At 46.3% G+C, this 11303-nt stretch overlaps 1 protein-coding gene across 2 annotated transcripts in view; it reads left to right on the top strand.

Annotated features, from left to right (window-relative positions):
- The first annotated feature begins 7305 nt into the window (after window positions 1-7305).
- Cass4 (Cas scaffold protein family member 4) overlaps window positions 7306-11303 on the top strand; it is a 43564-nt gene continuing 39566 nt past the window's right edge. For both annotated transcript variants that reach the window (XM_033767151.1, XM_033767150.1), the window contains exon 1: window positions 7306-7528. In XM_033767151.1, coding sequence (XP_033623042.1) covers window positions 7493-7528 — 36 coding nt within the window. In that variant the 5' untranslated portion in view covers window positions 7306-7492. The remainder of the gene's footprint in view (window positions 7529-11303) is intronic.

The raw sequence follows: 11303 nt of genomic DNA, 5'->3' as shown, positions 1-11303 counted from the left end.
ACTCAGAACCTTGCATTTGCCAGGTAGGTGGCAGTACCACTGAGCGAAATCCCCGGCCTAATGTAGTTGTTCTTTTAAGGTGTTACTGTTTTCTAGTTCTGAAATTCTGTCCTCACACTGGTCACTTCTGCTACCCATAGTTCCTCTTTTTTCCAGTATGAGGGATCGAACTCAGGACCTTACATTTGCCAGCACCATTGAGCTAAATCCCCAGCCCTCTCCATACTATAAATATAATTTTTGATGTCTTAGACTTCTGATTGAAACACTTTCTTGGACTTCTTTTTTTTTTTTCTAAATTGGTCATTTGTGTTTTGTATCATTTTGTTTAGCTCGTCCAACTTTTAATTAGAGACTTCTAATTCCTTCTAATTCTAGTTCCTGGATCATTTGGTCATTACTTCCATTGTCTGCTTAGCTATATCTTCTGTGAACCTCCAGAGTAACTTTTTGGTAGATTTTCCATCCTCCTGTTATCCTTTTAAGTAATTTGGTTGTGTAGCTTATGCTACTCTGCCCTGCAGTGCCCCCTGGATTGGCTTCTAGGGAGTTGGGTGTTTTGGGAGGCATTTTGTTGCCTCGTCTTCTCATAATCCTATTATTTGTTTGGTTTTGTGCTGTGGTTTGTGGATGCTAATAGTGTAAAGATTTTTTTTTGCTAGTATAGAGATGTCTTTAGTTAGTCGCTTTTCAGTAGTGTATTTGGGACATGGTTAGCTATAGTCCTTAGCCTGAGCTCCAAAATCTGACCCCCTTGGCTAATTTAGGACAGAAAATGCAGTGTAATTAACTTAACACTAAGTTCCTAGAGAATGTACTCTAGTACTGTTTGTGTCACAAAGACAGTCTCTGTAAGTTGGCTTACAGAGAAATAGCAGCAATTATGTGGCCTAATGATATCAAGCAAATCAGCTGCAGCAGTATTATCCAAGATGGGGTGGATGAGCGTAGCATAAGAACCAGTTCTAGTAACACCTCGTCGCAAATGCTTCTGGTCACAAGTAATTCAGTTCTCAAAGGAAAAGCATTCAGCACAATTTTGCTCCACATCGTGTGACAAACAACCACACACATCTTCCCCACACAAACACAAATGCAGCCATCTTCCCCACATTCATAAAACAAATTTAAGTTCATGGACTGAGGTACCACACCATATGTACCATTCTTAATTGTAGAGAAAAAATTTACAGTTACGGTGTACACATGAAGACACCCTAGGTATGGACATAGCTAATGGGTACTAAATGAACAGCTGTAGCTCTGCGAATGGTAAAAAACTCAACAGTGACTTTCTTTCTTCCAACAGTGGTTTCACAGAGTTAGCTATCTAAAGATTAAAGCTTCCTGTGGTCCTGCTCTGCCTTCAGCTTGTGGATGCGTTCATAGGAATGCACTTGTTTTTTAACATCTTCCCCTTCACCTTCAGGCACAGGCTGTGATACGCGTGGGTCAGTCTTCTTGGATTCATGGTGTCTCTGGAGCAAACTATGCAGAACCCATAACCTCTTTTCCTAGGTGGCCCTCTCTAGCATCCAGGCAGTGGACATCTGCTCAGTTACCTATGCCCATTTCCCTGGCTGCCATAGTGTGTAGCCATGGCAGCGCAGAGGATGAAAAGATCACTCAGAGATGAGACTTTGTCTGAACACCGAGAGGCCCAGAGGGGCCATCTCAGCCAAGAGTGCGTGACATTACAGAGACCCTCGAGAGTAGCACCAAAGCCAAGAACTCCCTGGCTTTTATTTAGAACATCCGTGTAGGAGAAAAAAAAAAAAAACAGAAGAAAAGCAGTTTGGGCAAGAAACTGTCTAAAGGCAAGGCTGATTGTTGGAGAAAGGAAAAGAGCAGTGTCCAGGTACAATGTGCCTCACTAATGTAAACTTCTGTTGTTTTCCTGTGTGCTCTTGCCCCCCAGGTTCCTTCACAATTTACCCACTCACTCCTCACAGAGCCTGTGTGCTTTTGCCATGCAGTTTCATCACTCACTCTTCTGCCAAGTCCCCCACACCTGCCTTTCCAGCCATCCACAGTCACAAGCTTGCAGATGATCAGCAGTCTCACTGGGATCCAACCAGACCTCTGTGCTGCAGCGGAGGACGCTGGGGGCCTCTTCTAAAGCCTGAGCGTGCTCGTGGCTGTGGCCACTGCAGCGAAAGGCAGTGCGTATGACATGTTTAAACAGCAATACTGGTGTGACCCAAATGAGACCGAGGGTCAGCGGATGTAAAACTTACAGCAAGTGATGCTAATTCAGCGAATCTACGGCTTTCATGTTTAATGCTTCTGGCCTTTTTCCAGAGCGTTTCTCCTTTGCCTTCCTATCTTCTCAGTGCCTGCTTTATTTACTTCTTTGCAAAGCATCTTTTACAGTCATCTTTTGGACTGTTGACTCCTCACCACTTTCCATCACGTGCACACACACGCACGCACACACATGCGTGCAAACACACTCACAATTTGCCTTTGGTATCACTGTTGGCCCTGGCTTACTCTTGTTCTGCCAACGTTCAGTTGTTTTCTTCTAATCTCCTGTCCGCTCACTCACAGCATTTCCTTTGCATCCTTATTTTTTTAACTCTTATTTTTTTAACTCTCTTTGTTAGTTATAGCAGCTGCAGAACCCCGGTCTTCCCTGTCTGAACCCTACAACAAGGTAGTGCATTTTTGGTGATTTATAAAATGTTACTTTGAACATAAGAGTTATTTTCATGAATTATCTTCATGAGATTAAAAGTTGCTAGATAGGCTCAGATGATTTGAAAGCAGTGTAGTCAGAAAATTCCTGTCAACCCTTATTTTGAATTTTCCATCTGGCGTTCATCTGTACTTTATAATTCAAATACTGAGTGCCCAGTGTGTAAGTACCACCAAACTCTAGGAGCTTTGTAGCTTAAACCTGTCCTGAAAAGAGTATAAAAGAATGCAGAAAGCAGACAAAAGTAACTTGCTTTCTTACACAATAATTAGGTGCTACAGAAGTGAATTGATAAGGCTCCTTGAGCTCAGAAAAGAAACACTGGAAAATTCCATTCTCAGATTTGTCAGGAGCGCGAAGGCCCTCTCCTAGGGCGACCCTCACTTGGCTCTCTACGATGCTAGCTGTTTCAGCCTGCAGACAGCCAGATATTTCCAAAACACTCACTTTCCTAGAATAAAGCTCTTGTGATACGCAAGTAAGAGACTTATTTGTCTTAATTATGAACGAATGGCAGCCAAATACCTAAAATAGTTCTTCACAGCTTTCATTCATAAAAATCACATACCAGGGCTCAGATACCAGGCTGAGAAGTCAAGACCCTCTTCACAAAATACTATCCTAGGTATGTCTGTTGGGCCAGATCTCCTTCCTTTCGTGTCTTAATTTTGTATTCTGGTCTAGATTGAGTTCTCTACAAAGTTACAGCAGTGTAGCCTGTGTCATGAACTCAGGGCGAGCCCTTGGGTACAAGGAAGGATCGCTGGCAGGACTTGGCCAAGGAGGGGAAGGGCGCAAACCGAACCTGGGTTAGTGAGATGGCTTTGTTTTCTGAAACACTTAGGTTCAGATTCTGGCTGTGACTTGGTGGTGTGACCTCAAGCAAGTTTGTCCTTTCTTTTTGCTTTTTCATTACAGAGAATTTCAAACGTATACGAAATCTGTGATACAACAGAAGTAGTGGTTGCCAGGAGCTGGGAAGAGGGGAATGTGGGGGATGGGTTTCCCTTTGCCGCGACAAAAATGTCCTGAAGTTAGATAGGAATGATGACTCTGTTACTCTGAAAATACCAAAACCCCTCTGAATTGTATGCTTTAAAGAAGTGAATTTTTTGATACTTGCATTATCTCTTGATAAAGCTCTTTTCATTCTTAAAAAAAAAAATGTCTGCAGCACAGTGAATCTTAACACATTCACCACAGACTCCCAACCTTCACCACGAGTAATTTTGATTTATCTGACTCTCCTCTTCCGTGTTTGTTGAAGAAATCTCAGATACATTTTATCTATAAATATTTCCATATGTGTCTGAAAGATAGGGGCCTTCAGCACCTTCCCCCAGCTTGCACCACAGGTGGTCCATGCATGACTGTCCCTTTGGGCAGCTTGTAACCCAATGGGACTGTCCACACCGCCTGATGGGACACTCACACATGCACCACCAGTATCAGAGCCACCCAGCAGCAAGATGAAAGAATTACAGCCTTGGAGCCGGGGATTTAGCTCAGTGGTTCCACCGCCTGCCTCACAAGTGCAAGGAACCGAGTTTGATCTGCAGTACCAAAAACAAAAGAATTGTGTCCTCATCGTGAATATGTTAAAATCCCAATCATAACATTACATCTGCAAATGTTAATTACTCAAGGTCATCACATCGCTTCAGTGTTCAAATTTCCATATGAACTGTTCTGAATGGGGAGCCAGATTGGACCCATACATTGTGATTTGCTGTTTGTTTTTCTTTTTCAATCTCTTTACCTTTAGAGTGCACCTATCTTTCTCTTCCCAAAGAGACTAGGTCATTTGGCCTAGTCAGTTTCCACCCCACCCCCCAGTTCTTCATCAGTAAAATGGGGAAAGTAGCTACCTTCTTGGATTGAATGAACCAATACCTGCAGCGTGATCAGAACAGCACCTGACAAACAGTCAGCGCTTGGCTGCCTGATGTCTCCAGGGTCAGAGATGCAGCCCTCCAGAGGCCCAGTGAGTCCACAGATTGAATCTCAGGCCCAACCAAACCCTAGTGCTCTGAGGTCTCTGGTTCTCTCTCCCCCCAACCGCTTTCCCTGTGTGAGTGTCACTCTGGCAGAACGCTCCTCACAGTGGCCATTGCAGAAGGTAGGACAACCATTCTCTCAGTGTCCCCAAGACAGCTGACTGCCTAGCACCACTGCCTTTCCTTTGCATGGAAGTAGATCACCACGTGAGAAGGGGCACAAAAACAAGGTTTTCTGTAACTAGCACACACTGCAGTGATGCCATAGAAATATAGGCAGTATCAGCTATTGCTATTGTGTCCATCCTGATTGCTAACCAACCTAGAACCAAAATGTATTCATATTCAAAATTTCAGACTTCCGTATCCTTGGCAGGGGCCTACATGCTGGGGAAATGTCACTGAGCTGATAGACTGAGTCTGCTCAGAAAGCTCCATACTGAGTTATTTGTTACAAAATAACATCTGAGCTCTTTAAAACAAGAAAAAGGTAAGGTATGCTCCACAGAGCTGTTATGTGGTATTAAAAGTGTAAGTAAGAGAAGCCTTCTGCAACCCCTGTTGCTTCAATCTTGCCCTGCTATTCTAATCTAAACTTTTGTTTCCTGCTAACCTCTTTTTAATTGCCAAATAAGTGATGGTTTTTAATTTTTTTTTTTAACTTTTGGGACTTAAAAATCTGTGAAGTCCAGGGATGTTACTAGATTTCGTTTGGGCCATCATATGTTAAGCATATTAGTTGTTGTTTTTTTAAAAAAAATAAATTGTAGGAAAGGAATGTATGAGTTCAACACTGCCCTTACCCTACTTGACAATTTTGTCCCCAAGGATACATCAACTTGGGAGCAAGGAATTCAGGCTCCACAGAAAGGACCCTAAAGGAGCTAGGAATGAAGTTCCACACTTGAACGTGACCCTCCTGCAAATGTGTCTTCCTCCTCTGAGATACAGCTTCACTCATCTCACCGACACGGAAGATGTGGCGTTAGATTGGAGGGGCATGGGTGTGGAGGGGCTCACCTGAGAAGAGTCCACACAACGTTAGCGGCATGGACGTCGCCCGGCGCTGCGTGGTGGCCTCAGAAAGATCCCTCGCTGTTCCCATGGCAGAAGCGCCACTTGGACGGATCCAGCCTGCCACCTGTGTGACAATAACACGTTTACTATCAAGTGTCATTACTTATCCGTGTTAACTATATGCTTTATATTTGGCCCAAGATAATTCCTCTTCTCGAAATGCAGCCCAAGCAAGCCAGGCAGGTCCAGTCCGTGGGCTGAGGGTTGGGCACATCTGGTGCCAGGCTATTATTCACTGCCCTGAGCTTAATGGCGCTACTCTTCCCACGAATCTCCTTGCTTTTCTTCAGTAGAAATTGTCACTTCTCAGCCTCTCGTCTCCCCGATTCTTTTCGCCATATATGTTCATAAGTACCAGGTGCACAGTAAGCTCTGCCTGGCCTTGATTATGCGTCACAGAGCTTTCCCTGAGGAACTCTGTGCTCTTCTTCCATCTGTGTCCTCCTCTCTGCAGGTCCCCACTTTGAATTTATTGCCAAGCCTGTTTGTGACTGAGCTTGTGTTTTCATTCCATGGGTCGCTGTCCCCTCCCTGTTAATCTGCTACCATCTGCGGCACAACAATCACTGATTTCAAGGGGTGAGACCCTAGAGGAGCCCTGAAAGTTGATGTCAAACGAGGACAGCATTCTAGAACATACATCGTCTCGGTCAGAAATCAGTCACCTACTCAGCTGTGGAATTAGTAAGTACCTCCTATCGCTCCAACTTGGGAACTAAAACACTTGGGACAGCAGAGAACAAGACCCTGAGTGCTGCGATGGTAGGAAGGGATCTGTGAGAGGGGACAGCACTGGCTGGGGACGGAACTGGAGCCAGGCTTGGAAGAATGGCTACCGTTTTGTTTAAATGGATTGAAGGTGTAGTTGCGTTTTTACGCAGCATCTTCTAAACGGTAGATACTCTCTAGATGCTGAGTCTGGATTTGGGGAAAGTAAAAAGACCCAGCAAGTTCGGGAGGAACTGCGTGCACTAGCATGGTGGTTTCCAGGGCAGGCAATGGCCTGTGAGATTTCAGAGATAACACAAGTGCAGCACTCAGTCAGCGCGGTGCCCGCTGGGGATGAGAAAATGCTCTCCACCGAGTATGGTGAGCAAGGACCAGATGGTGAGTATCGGGTTCACAGCAGGAGGGACACCAGGCTGGGCACTGTCCTCTAAGGTACCCCATTTGACTTGTTCTGTCCTGGCTGTCATGAGGCAGCTGTTAGGGAGCAGAAAGAACGAACATTGACCACCTTCAGGAATTCCGCCAAGTGGCCTCAGAAGGGAAGTGAGGCTGGTCTGTTGAGTGGAAATTGTTCCATAATATTCAAAAGCAAGACGGATGTCTGTTCCTACCCGAGGTTTTTCAAAGTAGGAACTTTACCCCATAAAGCAGAAGAGTTTTTTTTTTTCCTTCTTCTTTTGTGGTTTCACACAGAAAATGAGTGACAACCTCTACTCGTAGACAAAGTGAGACATCAGGCGATGAGGAGTGAACGTGGCTTACATTTCTGGTTCCTCCCTCCGTCACCCCTCTCATTTTACACTTATCGCGCTTTCCAGAAAGTCTGCCTGCTGGAAGAGACTTCTTGACAGCTTCCTACGTGTCGGCCGATCGCTCCATGGGACTTGGCTTCTGAGAACCAGCCAGCAGCAGGCGGTGACGCTGAAGTGTGCGTGTGTGAAGCTGGAGATACGGCCGGGGTGACTCGGAGGAGCTTCTCCACACCGCAGGCATGAGGGGAACCGGCATCCGGCACGGTGTGCCCGAGGTGAGTGCCGGGGCTGTGTGCACGGAGCGGGGCCTGGGGATGAATCTGACCAGTTTTAGTTCTGAGCTGCCAATGAAGGCAAAGGTGAATACTAGTAACACGTGAGTTTGCAATGGGTGAGTCGAACGTGTGTTCAAGGGCAGGAAATCCAGGTCCTGTACAGCTCCTTACCAGCTGGCTTCTGAGGTGGGTGCCAATGACTTCACAGTAGACAGCGGAGAGTAGAGTCCATCTTATTCTGTCTACACAAACTTCTTAAGCAAATGTGCATCTCAGTCTCAGCCCAGCTCAGTCTCTTCCTCTGGACCCTGAGGGCACTCAGTGTGGCTCTCAGTGTCCTGACCCATTCCTGTGCTCCCCAAACCTCAGCTTCAGCCTCCCCACTCAATCCACTAAGGTCACCCTGCGCCGTCGTCATGGTAACTTGTGGACCTGTCACACCTACTGCAAGTCTGTGTATGAGTCAAGAAGGTGCCCTAGTTAGAAGTTAGAGTGGCTGCCACCTGCACTTACTCAGACTCAAGGAAAGTGAAGCTCAGGGTTATGGCTTTTTAAAAATTTCGGTTACATTCCTTTAAATGTTTAAGTAGAGCAAGAAGAAAAACAAGAAATGAAACAATTGCTTACATAAATAGTAAAATATTTATTGCAATAATGACAATTCCCACTCGTGGAACATATGGCTAAGTAACCCACGACGTCCTCTGAGGTAGAGGTAGACTGTGTGTAAACAGCTACTTACCTTAGAACTTTGCCCTTTGGAATAATGGAGGTGGGGTAAGCAACTCAGCAAACTCCTGGATTAGCCCGCTCGAATCTCAGTTCTGGCAACTTGTCGTACTTGTGTGCGTGTACTTGTGAATATTGGGACATGAGCACTATGTTGGCATCGTTGCTAAACCATTTGAATGTAAATGACAGAAATAATGATGCTTCACCTGTAAACACCCAATCATGGGTCTCCGGAGACATTCACCTCCAGAACCACACCATCCCCGCACCCACGTATAGTTCATGCTAATTTAAAGATCCCATTCTAATATTCAGTCTATATTCAGATTTCCCAAAACTGCCCTTTTTCTCTTTTGTGCCTGTTATTTGCTTTTCCAACCCAGGCTTCATTGTGGGGTCACACATGGTGTCATGTGTCAGGCCCCAATTTCCTTAATCTAGATGAATCCACTGCTCTTTTCTTTCGTAACGTTGACTTTTTATTTTCCCAGTACCAGGGATTGAACTCAGGACCTTGGTGTTTGTGAGGCAGGCACAGTGCCACTGAGATAAATCCCCAGCCCCTGACTTTTTCTTTTCAGAGACTAGATTTTCTTTATGACTTACATCTCTTTTTATTTTTGTGCCACTTACTCTGCCTGGATTATTTATGTGGCACTTTGCGGTTTGTACACAGCCTGCATAGGACACAACTGATATCCTTAGCACCTCTGTGCTGTCTCGCTCCCCGGGTCGGGCCAATGCCGGTAATTCTTGCTCATGAATCATCGGCGCCCCAGGCCCTGTGCTGTGCTCGCCCTTGTCTCATCTCTGCACCACCTCTCTGTTAAGCAGTGGTATTGCTTTCACCTTCGAGTCAAGGATGGGGAAACAGCTTGGTTGGGCTGAGACAGGAAGTGGCACTGTCAGGATCAAACCCAGGCAGACTGCACCCCGGGACCCCAGCTCTAGCTGGCTCCCACATTCTCACCCTGAGACAAAGAGCCAAACAGTATTTTTCACTTTATGGGCCACATAAATCTCTGTTGCATATTCTCTGTTTTCATAACCCTTTCAAAACATAAATAATTATTAATTTTTTAATTTGCGTTTTATTTCTGAGTCAAGGTCTCGCTGTATAGTCCAGGCTGGCCGTGAACTCACTGTGTAGCCCAGGATGGCCTTGAACAAGCAGTGATCCTCCTGCCTCAGCCTCCCCAGGGCTGGGATTACAAGTGTGCACCACCCCACCCAACCTATAAAATATAAAATCATTCTTAACTCCCAGATCAGTTGTCTGCATTGGGTCCTCAGGCCATGGGTTGCCAGCTCGTGCCATCTCCCCTCGCACAAACTACCCCTGCGCATAGCAGAGTGAAGACCCCATCTTTGCCTCCTAGGCCAGCAGCCACTTCAGCTACTGTGTCTCTGGTTCCTTGTGAACCCCTGTCAATGCACATATAAGATAACATGCCCTCTTTCCACCTCTAACAACATGTCTAGTAGCACTGAGTACAACTGTTAGCTTCGTGGCTTTACCATGGTGCACACCAGGGTTCAGGTCACATCAGCACAGCTGATCACTAACTGGGATGCCTACGTTGTCATTTCATCACTTTTTCGATGCTAACACAGTGCTTTCGAGGGTGGTGCCGTGCAGGTAGCCCTCAGCTTTGATGTATTCAGAGCTCCGGCTCTCACTCCAAATCACCCTCCCAGACCCAGAGCTGCCGTGGGCCCATGGGAGATAAACGCTGCCTGCTCCCCAACAGTCCCATCAGCAGAGCTTTCCCTTTACCACACAGCAGATTGTGTGTTTACCAGGCCGCTTTATTATGCTTCAGCCTCCTAGTTTTACAAGAGCACCTAAAACTAAATATGACAATACCAGCAATGGGAGGCAGTGACCTCAAGCACTGCAGCTGCGACAGACACGGGAGTCCTTACGCAGGGCAGAGTGGTGGAGCTGCCGTCTCCTTCACTGGCTCACTGCACTCCGGCCTGCGGGCTCCACACTCACCTCTACTCAAAAAATGCTGGAACATTAGTTCTAAAAGAGGAGGTGAATGAGCGATTTCTTTTTATCATATGCGAGTCCTTGCTTTGAGCTTTTGGTGGCTTAAACATGCTTATTCCTAAAGATACAGTCTGCATTCACATTAGTGATTCAGCCCCCTCTGTGGCATGGTGTCAGTCCGTGTGTGGGCGTGAATGTGTGTGCGCACGCCCATGTGTGCGCGGCATTAGAGGTGATTTGAAATTAGCAACTTCATACACAGCCCCCAGCACCACCACCATCACATTTTTTTCTCTGCCATGTGCAGGACTTGAAGGAGGATTAATAAACATTAGCACTTGTTTTCTGCTATGTTCTGAGAATTTCTGAACTTTGACTCGACTTTAAACCTGGTTTCTACGGTAGTTTCTCTCGAATCCATACTTTATCTCTTTTATAAAGACAGCTGGCCGGGCACAGTGGTGCACACCTGCTTTTCCAGCAGGCTGAGGCAGGAGGGCTGCAAGTTTGAGCTCAGCCTGGGAAACTAAGCAACTTTGTGAGACCCTGTGTCAAAATGAAAGAAGAAAGCAGGGCAGGGGATGTAGCTCAATGCAAAGGCGTGGGTTCAGTCCTCAGTACCGCCAATGGAAACACAGCTGTCGGCTCACTGGTTTCAGAAGGGCGTTTTCAAACGAGATCTTTTACCCTGTTAGCGAATAGCGGCTTGCCCAGTATTCATCTTTCAAGAACATTTCGAGAGTTGTGCTTTGGATTCAGCCGCAGTTGTGAAGTAGACACCCCTCGGTCCTCTCCCGTCTCACACAGCAGAATGGCGTAGACTCAGTCAAGGAAGATCAAGGCAAAGACGGGACTTTTGAAAAACCTTCGGCATCCTCGGGGTTGGCTTAGATCCAGCCGTGTGTGACTGTGTCGGGTGTGCTGGGCCCTGTGGGACTTGGCTGGCCTCGCGCGAGGCTTCAGGTCTGTGAGCCAGAGCGACTTCAGACTCTGCTGTGGCTCCCTCAGTCCTGAGGCGGAAAGCAGCTGCTTCTCTCCGCGTCATGG

The sequence above is a fragment of the Fukomys damarensis genome, unplaced genomic scaffold (genome assembly GCF_012274545.1).
Source record: "Fukomys damarensis isolate Sample0158 unplaced genomic scaffold, DMR_v1.0_HiC HiC_scaffold_22, whole genome shotgun sequence".
In the NCBI taxonomy this organism is placed as follows: Eukaryota; Metazoa; Chordata; class Mammalia; order Rodentia; family Bathyergidae; genus Fukomys; species Fukomys damarensis.
The sequence above is the reverse complement of the archived record's forward strand: the minus strand, read 5'-3'. Positions and strand labels throughout refer to the sequence as shown.